The sequence below is a fragment of the Zerene cesonia genome, chromosome 14 (genome assembly GCF_012273895.1).
Source record: "Zerene cesonia ecotype Mississippi chromosome 14, Zerene_cesonia_1.1, whole genome shotgun sequence".
Classification (NCBI taxonomy): Eukaryota; Metazoa; Arthropoda; class Insecta; order Lepidoptera; family Pieridae; genus Zerene; species Zerene cesonia.
The window spans coordinates 3,820,705-3,839,039 of record NC_052115.1 but is presented as its reverse complement, the minus strand read 5'-3'; the positions used below and the strand labels follow the sequence as shown (position 1 = coordinate 3,839,039).

The 18,335-nt window shown below is 31.0% G+C and overlaps 4 protein-coding genes across 5 annotated transcripts; 2 read left to right on the top strand and 2 right to left on the bottom strand.

The window, feature by feature from the left end:
• The first annotated feature begins 493 nt into the window (after window positions 1–493).
• On the top strand, window positions 494–2,003 carry LOC119831667 (28S ribosomal protein S9, mitochondrial). Its single transcript, XM_038355112.1, has one exon. The coding sequence runs from the start codon at window positions 707–709 to the stop codon at window positions 1,910–1,912; it is 1,206 nt and encodes a 401-aa protein (XP_038211040.1). The 5' UTR covers window positions 494–706; the 3' UTR covers window positions 1,913–2,003.
• On the bottom strand, window positions 1,964–5,322 carry LOC119831665 (probable RNA-binding protein CG14230). Its single transcript, XM_038355111.1, has 8 exons — window positions 4,961–5,322; window positions 4,755–4,885; window positions 4,309–4,614; window positions 3,969–4,151; window positions 3,528–3,760; window positions 3,159–3,439; window positions 2,496–2,726; window positions 1,964–2,175 (listed from the first exon to the last, which is right to left on the bottom strand). The coding sequence occupies exons 1-8, from the start codon at window positions 5,145–5,147 to the stop codon at window positions 2,000–2,002; spliced, it is 1,728 nt and encodes a 575-aa protein (XP_038211039.1). The 5' UTR covers window positions 5,148–5,322; the 3' UTR covers window positions 1,964–1,999.
• Window positions 5,323–5,820: 498 nt separating this feature from the next.
• On the top strand, window positions 5,821–10,629 carry LOC119831986 (MATH and LRR domain-containing protein PFE0570w-like). The gene is made up of 4 exons (XM_038355564.1): window positions 5,821–6,424; window positions 6,506–8,396; window positions 8,827–8,943; window positions 9,759–10,629. Exons 1-4 carry the CDS (start codon window positions 6,362–6,364, stop codon window positions 10,394–10,396), a joined length of 2,709 nt encoding a protein of 902 aa, XP_038211492.1. The 5' UTR covers window positions 5,821–6,361; the 3' UTR covers window positions 10,397–10,629.
• A 1,661-nt stretch (window positions 10,630–12,290) lies between these two features.
• Window positions 12,291–17,498, bottom strand: LOC119832098 (microtubule-associated protein RP/EB family member 1). Of its 2 annotated transcripts, none has more exons than XM_038355716.1 (6): window positions 17,347–17,498; window positions 16,689–16,979; window positions 15,855–16,083; window positions 14,685–14,785; window positions 14,411–14,566; window positions 12,291–13,954 (listed from the first exon to the last, which is right to left on the bottom strand). In XM_038355716.1, exons 2-6 carry the CDS (start codon window positions 16,953–16,955, stop codon window positions 13,886–13,888), a joined length of 822 nt encoding a protein of 273 aa, XP_038211644.1. In that variant the 5' UTR covers window positions 16,956–16,979; window positions 17,347–17,498; the 3' UTR covers window positions 12,291–13,885. The 2 variants fall into 2 exon arrangements, with proteins under 2 accessions (XP_038211644.1, XP_038211643.1); XM_038355715.1 differs by lacking the exon at window positions 15,855–16,083 and adding an exon at window positions 15,402–15,633 and having other exon boundaries at window positions 17,347–17,497.
• Between the last annotated feature and the right edge of the window lie 837 nt (window positions 17,499–18,335).

The following is an 18,335-nucleotide window of genomic DNA, read 5'->3' as shown; positions in this document are numbered from 1 at the left end:
TCCGCCCCGGCTTCGTACATATATAGCCTTAGCCTTCCTCAATAAATGGGCTATATAACACTGAAATAATTTTTCAAATCGGACCAGTAGTTCCTGAGATTAATGCGTTCAAACAAACAAACTCTTTGGCTTTATAATATTAGTATAGAAATTTCCTACCTCAATGTTGAATTCATGTGGTAGACAGTGTTGATCATTAAATACACTTTTTTATTTTTTAAATAAAATTTTAATATATGTACCCACTTATGAATGGCTGAACAAAATTCAATATCTTGTTAGGTACCACAAGATTTTAAGAACCGGTAGATTATAATCAAACTCACGAAATTGCAATGTAATGAAAATCTCTCTTACATTTGATTAAATCTTCCAGTTAATAACAAAAGGAGTTTTTTTTTATCTATCTCTATAGATCTATGTAGATAAAGGTACTATTATCTATCAGTTTAGATATTTATACTCCATGGCAATAATCAATAATTATAAGTCAAAATCCTTATGACAGTGACAACACAAGAAGTCTCATGTCCAAAAATATATAATTAGGATCTAGAATTAAGTATACAGGCTTGCCGCTTGCAACTTGGCCGTGCGCCTTGCACATTTACATTGCAATAAATTTATACTTTGCATCAGATACGCTCGAACATAAGTGTAATTTTTGCGTAATTATGTCCATCTAGGAAATTAAAAATACCACAAGATGTCCAATGTTATAAAGTTAACCATCAAACAGGTTATACCTGTTACAAAGTGTTCCTATCCAATTTTATCTAACTCCCTTTACAAACATATACGTAATTACAGTAGTAAAGTGACTACAAATGCAGATGATATTTTCAATAAATTTACGGATTGGGAAAGATTAAGTAGGAAAAAAGCTATCAGCAAAGCTATGAAGGCCTACTTAGAAAGAGCTAAAGAACATGATGAATTTATGAAAAAGCAGCACGTCGAATATAATATTGGTAAAAGGCATCTTGCTAATATGATGGGAGAAGACCCAGAGACATTTACACAGAAAGATGTCGACAGAGCCATTGAATACTTATTTCCAAGTGGCATATATGATCCTGCTGCCCGTCCTTTGATGAAACCACCTGATGAAGTATTTCCAGCTCGAAAAGCCGCAGAATTTGATGAAGCTGGTAGACCTCACCATTTTCTGTTTTACACAGGAAAACCTAATTTCTTCAAATTATTGTATGATGCTGCCGAGCATATCGAAAACCTTAACAAGTTTGAAGATAAAGTTATCAGGAAAAAAGCCACCCCTGAACAAAGTTCCAAGCTTGAATTATCTTCAAGTATTTGGGTTTCTAAAGATCAATTAGAAGTTATGTTAGTGGAGAAAATTTCTGACTTGGAATATGACAATTTCAAATTGGTCATGGAACGACTTGTATCACTACCATATTCTTATAGATGTATAGATTTTATAGAAAAATTCAGAAAGCCATTGTCTTTTCAGAAATTTGCACTGGAAATTCCTAAACCTAGTTATGATGAGGAGGGTCGATCTTATATTACCACATATGAGTGCTTGAGAAAAAAGGCCAGAGGTGATGTAACCATACGTTCCCCTGGCACTGGCAAAATAACAATCAATGGAAAAGACATCACCTATTTTGAAGATACTCAAAGTAGAGAGCAAGTGATATTTCCATTAATATTTACTGGAATGGAAAATCGAGTTGATGTTGAATGTAATATTGAAGGAGGTGGACCATCAGGTCAAGCTGGTGCAATACGGTGGGGAATAGCATGGGGTCTACGAAGCTTTGTTGATCAAGCAATGCTTGAATCAATGCAAGTTGCAGGTTTGCTTACGAGGGATCACAGAAGAAGGGAACGTAAGAAGCCTGGTCAGCCTGGTGCTAGGAAAAAGCCTACATGGAAGAGGCGTTAAGATTTCTTGTAATGTGTTTATGATATTGTAGTTAATAAATAAACAACAGAATAAATTTATCAGTTTTATTAAAAATAGTTTCAGAAATCAATTTTTCTTATTATAATTCTTTTTCATAGTCTTCTTTCGTCCACCAATCTTTTTCTGGAACATTTTGTTCTTACGCTCTTTATTGTATAGTCGCTTTTTCATAACGGATTTCAATTGTCGCCTTTCTTTCGGGATTTCGCCTTCTAAAGGCTGATTAAAGAACTCTAAGCCCTCTGTGAAAGTAAAATAATAAATGCTATGAATATGAAATCAGTTAAAAAATGAATTATGGTTTTTAATAATGAATTATGGTTTACAGTACAAAATTTTACATTGGGGTCTGTACATCGGTCATTGTTAAGAGGGCACAGCCAATTTTTCTGTGTCTATCAGACTAAAATAGATCTGAGATCAATTTCTTTGTGATTTGTTAATGACACTTTCCTCACAACATTCTTTAAATATCTATATACATACATATAATTTTTTATAACTCTGTTATGAACTTGAATAAAGCATTATATTAATAAAGAGAATAATCTAATAATTTTACCTTGCAACCTATTATCTAAATTCAGGGACAAAAACAAATTTTCCCTCCAAACTGCCTTTTGTTCAACTTTCTCTGGTATAACTGTATCTTTATTGAGTGATTCACCTTCATCTTCAGATTCAGAAGAATCATACACAAAGGGATTTTTTTCACCAGGATCCAAAGGATGTTTTACTTTTTTATCTTTAACTTTCACTAAATATTTGCTTTGATCTGTATCATTCGGTGTTTCTAAAAAGAAAATGTTACATGTGATAAATAAATCAATTATAGGCTTAGGCTTCTCATAAATGACCATTGTTCTAAACAAAATATAATTGCTTATTAATCTATACAGTGGACCCACATTAATCTGAGAAACATTTTGCAGGACCAGGATTTGCATGCACCATGTCATACTATCCAGTTTGTCGGATTATAGAGAACTGCCCATCCCCAAGAATATGATAAAATGATATAAATAGTTCAGCCTCAGAAGTACGTAGTAAGTAAGAATTTATAAACATTTAATATTGGAAACACATAAAAGTTTTCCTTAGTTAGAACTAGTTGTATCAAAGGTGTTTAGTTTTAACTTATGAAAAAGAAAATGTACTGTAACACATATAAGTAAATAAAATTTGGTAATATGACAGCTTCCTATGATTTGTAAGAAAAATTTACCTTCTTCAGTAGAATTACTTTTAGAGAACAAGCTACGTAAACTAAATGAAGTTGGTTGTGCAATAGCTTCCTTTAAAACATCACTGACTTCGTAAAATTGTTCTTTTGACACTTCAATCTTTTCCACTTCCACCACTGGTTGAGGTTCTGGAATTTCTTCCTTGTCCTTGGATTTTTTCTTTTTTGATTTCTTTGAAACTTCTTCTTTTGGTTCCACTGGTGCTAAGAATTTTGCATGATCAGGTTGTAAAGGATCAAATCTTAACATCCCAAGCTTTGCCCTAGAACAATAGGGTTAACATCAGAAAAAAGGTCAGATTATTTGAATATTTTCCATACAAACATACTATTCTCTAATTTTCAACTCACTTTGTTTTGCTGGATGATTCTTGATGTTTAGATCTAATAGCAACACCCAAAACATCTTGCAATATTTTTACTTGTTTACTCTTTTCATCTGCCTGTTCTAGCTCAACAGTTTCATCCTCTTCAACGTTTTTCACACCCAATTCTTCCTCATTTCCTTCATCTGAATCTTCTGCAAACCTTTGATCTAATACAAATCGTTTGTCAGATTTATATCTAGATTGTAAATCAAGGACCTGTAAAACCCATAAAAATTTGTGGAGTGTCATAACTGTCATATAATATTTATACATTTTTGTTTAATATTTTGTAATGTTTTATATTAAAATTAAATAGTAATATTAATTTATTAATTAAAGTAATATTAAGGCAAATAGTTAAGGCTGTTATGTTACGTTTATGTGCTGAAATTTAAAACTTGTACAAATTTTAAGAAAACATTACCTTTTGTCCTTTTTTGCCTTCAAATTGTTCTTTTATATTGAAATTTATACCATCATCACTATCCTCATCATCAAACAAGTTATTTCTGTTCTGGAGTCCATTATTTCTCTTAGATGGTCCATTTTCAGAAACATTTTCTTCTCCGGCATCAGTAAATAATATCTTCTTGTTTGATATTTTATCCTGCAAGGAAATGTTATTATTATCTGTAGGTAACTTCAGTTGGTGTGAAGAAGGCAACTTATAAAGAAAAAAAAATCTGCTTAGTACATGTATAATTTATCAATTGATACAACTCACCAACAATAATTCTGTTTAACAGTATCAGTATCATACTTACAATTCCAGTAAGACCAGTTTTTATGATCAATTTCTTTTCCTTAAATTCTTGTCTTTTTCTTTTCATAGATTCTAACCTTTTCTTTTCAGACTCCTGCTTTTTATCTCCAGGTTTATCTGTTATATTATTGACATTATTTATCTGTAGTGTCTGCTTAAGATTTTTTTCATATGTATCAGATTTTGTTATTTTATTACTTTGCAAATTTATATCATTATGCAAATCATCATCACTTATAAATTTTCTCTTATTTTTTCTGCTTTGATCAAAGCCATGGTCATTTACGTTAAAATCATTTTGAGCAGGCTGAAATAAAAAAATTAACATGTTAAATCACTTTTTTTTTTATTTTAAATGGGTTGTGCCATTTAAATGAGTATGTTTTTAAAAAAAGAAACTTTTTAGAAAACAAATTAAAACATTAATATACAATAATATATACAAACCACTGTGGCTGGCTTTTTGATTGCTTGTGCTTGTTCTCTTTCCCTTTGTAACCTTTCTAAAAAACTTTCACGAGCTTTTGTCACATACAGTCTATTACCAAGAAAATCTTCATTAGAAAAATACTTAATGCCTGAGGAAAAAAAAAATTCTTAATTTTTATTTCTCATTTCTATTCAATACATATTACAAACAATATAGAACTTACATGACTCAATATAATTTTCAGATGCCGAAAGAGTAATGAAAGCAAATTTCTTTTTATTTTCTTCATCGGCCTTACACTTGATATCAACAGTAGTTATATCTCCATATGAAGAAAACGCACTTCGTAAATCATTTTCATTGGCATTTTCAGGAAGATTACCCACAAACAAACGCGTCGTTAAAACCATTATAAATGCATATGTGCCCTATATTTTTCATTCAATATTTTATTTTATTTGTTCAATATTGAAAACATAACCTATCACAAAATATCTAAATAAAAAGGCATGACTGATGACTGATGAGTGATGACATTTCTTTTAAAAGATTTAATGCTTGGTTACAAGACCTTTAAGCCAAGATGAGTGATGACAAATTTTTCAAGTTTGTCAATGTCAATATAGGAATAAAAATATATAAGCTATCTGTGATACATGTGAGTTGTGACGATAATGACAAATTAGTAATTTCAACAATTTCAAAGATACGAAGTACATGTAGGTACATAGTACACATCATATAAAATAATTTATAGTAGAGTGATTTTTTTCTGAAGATAAATCTTAATCCTATTATCCTACTTCCCGCTAATATTACAAATGCGAAAGTTTGTAAGGATGTGTATATGTTTATTACTCTTTCAGGCGAAGCATATATAAGGAACTTGTCAGAACTATTTTTTTTATTTATTATTAATTTAATTTCTTTCATGATGCATTTATAAATAAGGCGACCGTCGTAATCGTGATGAAGATCATTTATCACCGTCCGCATTCTGCGGGACCATCCTGCAATATTGGATTTGACGCTGAGAAACAATTAGTAAAATAGTCCCGCAGTTTGGGCATCATGCGCAACAGAGATAAATTTTCTTAACACTTATGGAAAACGTGTTTACGTTTCTGAAGTGTCTGTTTCACATCTAAAAAGCTGTCGATTTTGTTTTGTGCGGAAATCTTGCATTGGTGCCCACCCCACACATTCATATCAAATGCACTGTTGATTGTTTAAACATGCGTGTTCGTTATTCGTCTCGCTTTTTGCATCAAGAATTTTTTTCTGTAATCCCTAGTTGTAAACTCGTTTTACTGTCGATATTTGAATAGGCTAATAGAATCTCAGTGTCTTGTATGGGCATTGGACTGAATGGTTTACATGGCATTGACAGCTGTCAATTGTCATAGAATAAAAAGTATGTCTATGGTACAATGAATTCCGTTACGTCGGAGTTTGAATGAAAATAGCATCAGAATAGACGCTCTTGTTTTGAAAGTGTTTAAAATAAATATGTTGATGCACTTGCATTACTTTTAGTTATGTGTGAACAGTTTATTTTTTAAATAGTGACCTAGATTTACTGTGACTTGTGCTTAATAAGCTGACTTACTATTGACCTCTAAAAATGTCCGACAGCGAAGATGATATATTACCAAACAATGTTATTACATTTCAGAATGAAAACACAGTAAGTATCAGATTATTGTGAGTATGAAAATACTGATGTATAAAATTCAAATGTTTTTATAATCTTGTATATTATTTTCAGACAATTAGCGCGCAAGGGCCTGGTATAAATAAAAGTAATATGACGGGATTCAGTTTTCGAAGTAACGTATTAACTTCGACGTTAAATATGGGCGGGAATACTCACCGCCACCGTTTTGGTAATCCACAATATGATCAACGAAGTATGTATCATGGAAGAGAAACTTCACCAATGTCAATGAGAAGTGATTTTGGACCTCGTAATTTTCAGAACTCTTACTATTCAAGGGCTATGAGCTCACAAAGATCTCTTATTAATGGCAGAAGTGGATCGCCTCTTTCTGTCAGAAGTATAGATACAACTGCTAGTGTAAGTGCTATGGATATTGCAAATGCTTTTAAATACATGAAATTTAATAATCATGAATTAAGAATTATAAAAGATGCTTACCAAAAATTAATGAGAAACAAAGTAAGGAAAAGAATTGAAAAACGAAGAAATTTAAAGATTTTTCTGAGAGGTATAAGAAGAAAATCTGGATATGATTCTGGAGAACAGGGAAGTGATTCATCACTTAGCAGTGATGATTGTAGATCTGTTAAAACTACTATATCTTACCAAAATGCATTTCCAAGAAAACAATTAAATAAAATTGATGAGTCTTTGCTACGGAGATCAATAAAAGAAACTGACATATATAATGATTGTACAGATATTATAAAACAAAACACATTGAGGAATGTCATTCCTGTTCCTCCAAAATCTTTAAATAAGCAGTCAAGTCACATAGACAATTCTAAAGATATCCCAAAAGAGTCCGATAATCTAAATGGAACTATGACACTCAAAGATAGATTTACAAAAGGATTTCTTTTACCTTCTCAGAGATTTAATAAATCAAAACTAAATGTTCCAATAGATAAATCAAAGAATGATAGTATTGTGTCAAAAACAACAGAACAAATTGCTAACAAACAAATACAAAATATAAATACACAATCTCATAGTGATGAGGACCACATTTTTCCTGAAAAAGCTATCAGAGGGAATGGAAATTTAAATTTAGATCTGCAAAGGAAAAGATTACTTGATGAGGAAGACAGTATTTCTGAGAGAAAAAGGAGCAAAATAGATAAGGATTTTGTACAATGTGGAAAAAGAAATGAAGAAAGTCATTCTGATTTTGATGATAATGACTTTATGTTTAAGAAACCATCTATGCCTGTCCGTAAATCAAACAAGACCCAAAAGCATAATGATAATGAAGTAGTAATTTCTAAATCATCACAATCACTTACTCAGAACTTTAATCATCTTTCTGATAACCATCCACAAAATTTACAAGATTTAGATACAGAAAATAACAACCAAACCGTAATTTCTCAAAATGGCAGTGATATTTCAATGAAACCCAGTTTTATAAAACGGAAACTATTCACACAAAAATTAGATCTCCTTGAAAATAAAAATCTCAACAATGATAATTTAGCTGCACCGAGTCCTCAAACAAAATCAAATGTATGTAAAGAGAAGAATAAGACCAGGAAATTAGTAACATCCCAGTCATGTCTGAGTAGAGATGTGGTTGATGATGAGAACAATGTTTTGGATCTGATACACAAAATTATACCGGCGGAACAAATGAATTTGACTACGGCAAGTAATAAGAGGACAAACAAAAGTAACAAAGTACCTGATGATAATTGGGATGTGGCTTCCATAGTGTCCCAATGTAACAGTGCTGATGGTAGTGATACCTATACAGATGAAGAAATATTTAATCTGCATAATACAGTGAAGAAAAAAGGTGATAATGAGAAAAAAGAAAAGATTAAAGCTACTAAAACTGGAACCAAAGAATGCAAGGTTGTTCTGCAAAATGTCATGAAATCTAATGCATTTAGTAAAGATAGTATAAAATCATCCGTCTCATCATCTATTAATATAACAAGTAAGTAATATAAAAAGTATTCATTATTTTTAGGTACAAATAAATTTTATTTAGAATGTTCAGCACACTTGAAGCTTTTAGCTGTTAGTATTGGCTTCACCTATATGTTTATTTGTAATCAGTTTTTGTAGGCTTGATTTTGACCCACTTTAATCAGATGGATTAAATCAAAATTTTGTACAATTATGTAGGATCAGTAAAAATACAATAATTTTATGAGTTTATCTTATTATTCTTATTAGGATAGCCAGGTTTAAACCATTTCCTAACACACCTGTATAGAGCAAGTAAAACAATTTAGTTGATTCTATCATTAAAGCATTTTTATTCATATATTTTTATTAAAATTGACTGTACTTTATTCAATATCTCACATGTTAATTTTAAATATACTTAAATAAATACTTCCAACATTTTTTTTTTGTTTAAGCTATAAATAAAGGGGCAGTGTCAAATTCAGTTAAATCATTTTGGGATACTGATTTGGAGAGTGATATAGAAGGTCACAGTGCACCAGCCTGGAAACAAAAAACTACTGTGAATCAAGGTATGATTGCAAATCATTTTATTGTTATTTATACCCAATTCGGTTTTTTATTAAAACTAGCTGTGACCCGCGGTTGAAACCGCGTAAGTCCGTATCCCGTAGGAATATCGGTATAAAAAGTGCCTATGTGTTATTTCAGTTGTCCAGCTATCTACGAAGCAAATTTCATTGCAATCGGTTCAGTAGTTTTTGCGTGAAAGAGTAACAGACGCACACATACATATGCATCCATCCTCACAAACTTTCGCATTTATAGTATTATTATTCACCAATAGATGTCAGGAAGAGTCATAATAAATTGGGACAACTCAAACGCCTCCTATTTGTTAAAAAAAAACACGAATATGACATTTTCTAAAAAAGATTCCTAGCTAGATCGATTTATCGCCCCCGAAACCCCCTATAAATCGTTGGAGCCGATTCTGAGATTCCAATATTAATATATATATATTAATATTATATTATTATACAAGAATTGCTCGTTTAAAGATATAAGATAAATGTTAAATTATGTAAAGATGGGAAACAAGATTTAAGAAATATTACAGGAACTATTTTATTTGAATCCAATTTAATATGAATTGATAGCAATCCAATATAATTATATTGATTTTACAAATTTATTAGAAACTTAAAGGTAAACAGGTAAACATATGTTGATGATATGTAGTTGAAAATACTTGTGTGTAATGGAGGTAGCAAAAAGATAAGGATCCCTATTTATCTTTCTGTACTCATCTTTTTTTTTCATATAATCGTCTATTGCACCACTAACCTATCTTCCCTAATAATACAAATTTTATTTTTTTTTGCAGTGAAAGAACCATTGAAGGATACACCTAATGTAACTATCTTGCAACCCGAAAAGAAAAAAGCTAAGGTTAGCATGTTAACAGTGAGAGGATTAAAGAATAAAATAAACAATAAAACAACTCAAAGTGAGGTAAAAAAGCCTTCAACTAGCCCACAAAAAACTGAGGTATGTAAAGAACTGGATACTGTCAAAACTAAGGCTGCGTCAAACAAAAAGCCACAGAAACAAACAAAAAAAGCTGCCACAAATCCCAATGAGAGTGTTCTTAACACAAGATCTACACGTAACTCTAAGAAGATTCTAGATTGTTCTTGTTGTGATAACACATCAAATGACAGTCATACCCAAACAAATAAAACGAAACAAGCAAATACATCTAAAACAACAAAGATTGTCAAAGCAAAAGGAAACAACAAAACCACTCCAAAGGAAACTAAATATGCGCCAAAAACAACTGTGAAAACAAGAAAATGCAAAGACTTGCAATCAATCTTAAATAATACACAGGAATCAGACAGTAGTATCAACATTTCAAGCAGAAGTTTAAGATCAATGAAAAGGCTAGAAAACTCGAAAGAAAATATTGAACCAAAAAGAAAAACGAGAAGTTGGTGTAAAAACACATCTGTGTGTTTATAGAAATATTCAATGACTAAAATGGTGTAAATTTGTGACATATATTTATGTGCTTGATTTTTATAGATTCACAGGCAGGACCAAAATAGAGTTTATTATTTTATTATATTAGTTTTCACATGAACTTTGGATATTTCCAGTGAAATTCCTAATAAATGGAAATACTATATGTACAGATTGTGTAGGTACATTTAATTTGTTATATGTACAACTTAAAATGTTTAAAATTATGTATTTAGATTTTATTAAGTAAATAAGGTCACTTTAATTATTATGCATGTAATTATGAGTATAAATAATGTAATTGTAATATATTAAATTGAAGACATCTTTTATTTTCATTAACAAACTTAATACCTTACCAACTACTGAGTATCACCCCAGAGGTTTAAAATCAAACGCTATTAATACGCGACCACACCTCTACAGATGAATGAATCTAGTACATAGTAAACATTACACTATTAAGATAATACATCTTGTAATATTAAATTTCGTTGTAAAAAATTGTACTCCTTGTTCTACGAGAGAGCAAATCGTCACCTCGTTTTAATTAGAACGATCTGCGTTATCATCTTTACTACTATATTATGGATTACCTAGTATTATTGCTACCACGAGTGCCAACCTAAAAGGTACTCCTTATACTGCGATTTGTAAAGAATAATGGACTTGAAACGGACAAATTTTATTAGAACTTTATATTTACTCAATAATCGGCAACAATTCCACAATACTTTGATATATAACAATACAATAATTTGGAAATTTTATCGTATTATATCATAATAATCGCCAATATTAAATAATTTCCTTTTATATCTATACTAATATTATAAAGCTGAGGAGTTTGTTTGTTTGAACGCATTAATCTCAGGAACTACTAGTCCGATTGAAAAATTCTATCAGTGTTAGATTAAACCCATTTATTGAGGATAGCCATTCTCATATGTTCCACGGGCGAAGCCGGGGCGGACTAGTAGTACTCAATATAAGTTGATTCCGTCATGAAAACGTATCTTTTCTTTTTTATATAGTAAGTATATTATTTTATTATGTTGAAATTTAAACTAGCCGCCCTGGGCCACTTGGAACAAACTTGGAGTGAACCGTACGAATGAAATGGATGCTGGTTGGTATTCGTCCGTGACCTAGCACCAAGTGTACCTATATATTTTAGTAGGTCTAGGTTAATTGGAAATCACAAACGATCACAGGCTGACACATTTGACCATTTTTAGTTGTATAAACACACTTAAATCACGATACCTACATACTAGCATCTCGTTTTCCATGAAACGTTTAGAATATAAAGTAGCTATAACTTTTAGGTCTTGCAAATTACTAACAATATTGAACTAAGATTGTAACAACATAACTTACACGCACATTCCGAGATAATGAAAAGTCGATTGTGCAATTTAGTAAACCAAAACTATCATCTTAAAATCGACAAATTAGATTCTAGAAAGGCTTTTGAACGATCATAATACATAGATTAATATTTAGCTCAAACCATCCAACAAAGTCGATAAAAATATTATTAGAATGTATACCAGTTCACGAAAGCTAAAGCATAAAACGGATCCTTCGGATACCGTTACATTGCATTTTACGATAAATAGCTACGGTGAGCAAGGAGCATGTGGTCCTTAGAGGTTTATCGTTATTCGTTAATAGAATAATAATGCCGCCCGGTAATCTAGGCCAATTCAATTCTTATTATATACTTAAAACTAACTGCGTTCTGAATATTATAACTTCAAATGAACGTGAATTTATATTCTTCAATATTATATTTATTTATGTAATAATTAATGTGGACGTTGAATGGATAAATATGATTAATTACAATTTATAAATAATAATGTAGAATATAGAAATAAAACAAATTATATTAAATGAAGTTATTTTATTTATAAGATTTTTACAATTTAAAATCCAGTGGCTTAATATCTGCAGTAAGGCAATTTGCATATTACGTTGTATATAAATTAATCTATTCAGTTTATTCAGCGAATACTTTTCGCAAATATGTCGTTAGTATGTATCTAAAAGTTCCCATCGCGCCAAGAAACTAACTCAAAATGTAGTGTCCTGTTTATTACATAAAGTATTACTATTGTTAGTCTAAGTGCAAATAAAATGTAAAGTCTCACAATTGATTATCCTATGTGTGGTCACATAATAAGGCCCTACATAACGTTATTAAATGCTATTCACATAATTTCAAAATTAATACTCATTCCGAACGTTTATCTTGATCGTCGTTTACACAAAAAATCAGATCTAGATAAATCACTTTTTAAATAATACAACATTTGTCAAGATGTGTATGGGTTTAAGCATACCATTAATTATCATAGCTTTTCTGTTTATAGATCGATTCAATTGGAGACATAGAAATTAGTTTTATATTATTTTTTCATAATTAAATGTTAAAAAAAGGAATAATTTATTTAATAAAAATAAAAATGTAATCAAAAAATGCACACATGCACAAGTCCCATACACATAATGTCAAATATATCATAACCAAATTTTCATCGAAATTGTTCTGATTAAAATCATTACTTGTGGACCAATAATTCGTCAGCCAAACTGATCTTATAACAATTAACATTAAATCTCTTCCATATCATAACAACCTATTAAATGCACGTTAAACAGCCACCAGTGGCCCAAAAATGATAACCAGTCAAGACATTACATGGAACACTCGTTTTTGCACCATTGCACATAACAAACATTTGAGTCCAAACATATTACGAGAAAAGGCAAATAGTAAAACATACGGGAAAAAAGAAAATCAGTCGAGAAATTATGCTCCGATATGATATATGTTCCGCACTTAAGTATGACACAGCCACATATAATACAACATATTTATAAATATTTCGTTATGAATTTATACATATAATTGTAGGTAGAGATTTGCGTAAGTATATATAATTTAGGAACTTCTCGCAAGCCATTTTCGGGCCACTGTCTTCCTATATTTACTTTAAATAACATTATATAATTCGTTCCCTCGCACATGATATGACCAGATCTACATTTGTTTTCACTTAAAACTTTTTAAGAAATAGGATAATTCACCATACCATATCCGTTATGTCAGTAACTCAATAAACACAATTACATGTGCTATGAGGTTGGATCATCAATAACAAGATTTAGTACTACATAATCCCCTTATCAAAAAGTTATAAATCTTCAGTCGAAAACTACATTTTATGTGCAATACTCTAAAATCAATTCACATATATCGAGCTCTACATATCTACGTCACTTGAAATGTAATAGAACTATGTGATTGAAAATTTAATGCTATGATATATGATCTTTAGAATGTCACAAACCGTGTGCGAAGGCCTTCTTACATGGTTTAAATAGAATGGCTGTGAAATACCAAGCACTCGATGCTGTCGATGATTGAAGCGATATAATTTCGAGATAATATACAAAGAGCACTATGATACGCGTTACGTCTCAATACTCGTCTTCTTCTGGGGGGTGGGGATTGTCTCCGTCCACGTCCTCTGGTGGCGCGAATCCGTCCTACAAAGTGTTTTATTAATAAGTTTATTAACACTTTACCATACAAAAAAATTTTAAAAGCTTATATATGGTAAAAGCAGAAAAACGCATCAAGGATTATTATTTAATGTGCAGCCTAAATACATAAAATGCAGACAATTATAGGAAATTCATATGAAATTAAGATATTTCACCACTGTTGTTTTCATCTCCAGAACAAACAATCATGCGACACAATAAAATTATTCATTAGCAACGTGAAAAAAGACAAATAAACAAACACACTTTCATATTTATATATTAGTAAGGACAGGCTATTAGTTACACCACCTGTTATAGGATTGACATTTTTTTAGATACAATGATTAACATACAGAGTGAATTACTCCACTTTAAAAACATGCAAGTAGCAATTGGTTATATAAAAAAGATATTAAGCCACAATTAAGATATAGATATCATATAGCAAGTACATACCTCAGTTGCATATAAGATATCCAAAATCTTTTGGATGATCGGACCATTGTGTTGTTCTTCCATTTCCTGGCAGATAACCTCTATGTCCCGCAATTTACCAAAATAGAAATCTCGCTCTTTCTCGAGTCCTTCAACTGTTGCTTTCAATTCATTAATCTGTAAGAAAAATTTTGCTTTGTTTCATAGCTATTCTTAGAAATCTCCTAAAGATAAGAATAATCCACATATCAAGATAATATTATGAAATAATGCTACAGAAATATAAATTTCTTACCTGAAGGTTAAGCTCTTCAATAATCTTAGAATCACCTTTTGCATTTTGATTCAATCTTAAATTAACTGGTGGAGATCTCACTGTGCTGTTTGCTTTCCCAACTGTCAAAAATATTTTACTATTTAAATAGGTAAAAGTTTTAACTATAATGTTTGAGTAAAACAAATCAATTGTTAAATGGCAAAAATATATAAATGTCATATCATGTTATTTAAGTAGCTAGGGAGTCAATTCATTTCATTATAAAACATCTACAATCATTATTCATAATAAAAATATAAAACATTATAATAATTAATTATAAATATTATTGCAAGTTAGATGTGTAAATAATAGAAAGCTTATTAGCGAAGTTAGTTCTGCACTATTTTTTAGAATAAAAAGCATAATACATTTATCTAATAAACTTCAATTATCATAATCAATAAAAATACATCTATAATTTATAAAACTATTTAAAAAAATGTGAAATGAATGATGTGAGAAGGAGAAAATGTTAGACTTAATGTTGGGACCAGGATTAGGAAAATGTCGATATATGATGGCGGTACAAAAAAAAATACTAAAATAACATGTTAGTATCAAAGACATACTTTGACACACAAATACAAAATTAAGCAATGGTTCTTCTGTATATAAATAATCATAAACAATAAATACATAAACTCGATAGCAACACAATCGATAAACTGAAAGTAATAAAGAAAAGAAATGTACTGGTTTGGGGTCTAGCAGCGACTTTAGCGACGGGCGCGGCCGGTTTCTTAACGGCGGGCGCGGAGCGGGGCGCGCCGGCCGCCGAGCCGTGGCCCATGGGCAGGCCCTCGCGCTGCGCCATCGCATCATACGGCACGCCGCTGTAGTTCGCGTCATAAAATTTCTTGAACCATTGCAAGAACTCAAAGTTATCTTGGAACCGACCCTTCACCAGTCTGTCAATAGGTACTATCTACAAAAAAATGGAAAGTAAAATAAAAGTATCGACATCGAGGGTGCCCGCCGGCCGTGGAATGAGTGGGGTATGATATGATGTGGCGTTATTGACCACTGACGTTTACGTTCGAGGAAAACGAGCACAAAGCGATGATAAGGACTTGCAGTGTGTAAATATAAGTGGTCAATAATCTTGAGTCACAGTGATAAATTGAGAATGTTGTTAGGGATGCATACTGCCGGAATGGTGTAGGGGAGCGGCCCGGCGAGCGCGTGGCGGGGGCGCAGCGCTACACAGCGGTACGCCACTGTCGCAGGCACCTGATCCAATTGTAATGGCACCTCGGGCCTCAAATGCGTCATATTCCCTTCCATCATAATTAGCATCAAAAAATTTTTTAAACCACTGTAAAAACTCAAAATTGTCTTGAAACCTCCCCTTTATCAGCTTGTCCACAGGTATTACCTATAAAATGTTATGTATTGAGACCTATCTTAATTACCTAGAATACAGCTTTTAATAAAACTTAAGCCAAGAAACAATACATTCCTCTTTTCATATTCCTTTTTATATGAATTTATTTAATTTTTTTAATATTTCTCTAAATTAGCAGATTTTTGGCACATATATAAGAAAATTAAGCTAAGAAATGCTGAGTGACCCTACAGAAGCATTTCATTTAGGTTGTTTAGTTATAAATGTAGTTATTACGACTTGAAATGAAATACAACATTACTTCAATTGTTAGTTCTATTTATTGTATTCTTATTAGTCATTTGAAACACATAATAAAACAATGTTAAATCATGACCAATTTCAGAGAGATTTTTAAAGGATTTAAAAAATAAATATTTAAACATTTTTACCAATTCAATTTATTTATTAGGCAATTCAAAGTGATGTATAGTTTGTAGTTTCATTAATGATTTATTAATAATTATTTTAGAGAAATAAGCCATTTTTCAAAGCCAGTTTGTTATGAATAATTAAAAAAATGGCATTTTAAATTGATTATCTATCAATTCTAGGTATTTTAAATAAAAAAGATATCTTTATTATATATCCCTTACCTTATCCACAGACATTTTTTTAAATGCAGCTTGTAAAATTTTGAAGTTCTGTATATATTCATGTTCCAGGTTTGTCTTAAATTTGATGCGTTTCATTGGTACACTACCAGGGAATAACATGTCCATAAATTGACAATACGCGGCTCCTGTACATAATTCTTCAATTTTGGCGAAATTTGACTGTAGTGCATCGTTCACCCACGCTAACATATCATGTCGTGAAAGATTTTCCGAAGTCACATTGGTAGAGTACACATTCACTGCCATCGTGAGTTATATGTTATTTCTTGTCTAAAATAACAAAACAAAAAACACACAATCAGCGTCACCTAAATCAAAAACAATATATTCATGTGACCGGCTTATAGTTACCCACAAAAAAGAAAGTCAATCTAAAAATAGGTCGTCAGATATATCCCAACCAGCTTTTATACAAATGGATTTCAATATAAATAAACCAAGTTAATGTTAAGGAAAATCTTTACTTCTGTGAAGTATGAATAAAGTGATACAGCGCTTATTTTCTAGAATTAGCATCATTTTATCTTACGGCGGATGTAATGTGACAGGAGACGACTCATCAAAATTATATTCTGTTGAAACTTAGATATTGCACTGTTAATAACTTACTTTACTAAAAATTATCTAGGATTCTTACCGGTATTTGATAATTTCCAAATTTTTTGTATATTTAAATATCATCAATAATTTGAGCAATGCGTGGAAAACGTTATTTTTTGTTCAATGTTTAACCAAAAAGCTCACCGACACCGTCCTCTTCGCGATTTACCAATTACAAATCACCATAGACAATTTGAATTTTCAAAAAATCTCTAGGCGTAGGTAGGCATTTGTATAAAGGTGCGAACACATAAAAGAGTAATCTTTTAATTACTATTTAAAGGTACAATACCGATTATATAATTTTTTATTATATCATTATCTATATTTTATAGTGGGCTTATCGACCGCAACAAATCAATTTCTTACAACCCAATGTTCATTAAAATACCTCCTAAAATCGAAAGGCTATAATAAAATTCTCACCTGGCTATTATCATTCCATTCCTTTATTATGTCATCAATTTATTTAAACTAAAATACTGTCATACGATAAAGTACAAGTGCAAAAGAAAGATTGGAGGTAACCTGTGATAACAGACAATTCGTGTTACGATTTAAAATAAACTTCTCTAATATCCTAAATCTTGCCGACAAAAATAATTCCTGAACAAATTGGGCTATTTATAAAAGTCATTTATACGTTTTTTATATAAGTACGAGTATATTAATAAGCTAAGATTTTGGTAATTACAAGCAATTAAAACCTCCTAAACGCGTTTCTAATTTAGCTTCTAAATGATTCAGTCAGCTAGTATTTTGCTCTTGAACAAACTGTGTCACAAGATATAATAATAGGTTAAATTTAATATAATTATATTGTCCATTATCAGATTCAGTACCTATATTTAGGACAGTGTTTTTTGCTTCCGAATTAACTATTTTCAGAGAAGAAGTGTGATAAATGAATAATTAAGAGATGATCTGCAAATTTTTATGGTTGGTGGCAATCCAATTATTAATCTTATTAGTTATCTATTTTATATAATCGAACGCAGCCCAGTAAGTATCAACTGTCAAAATTTC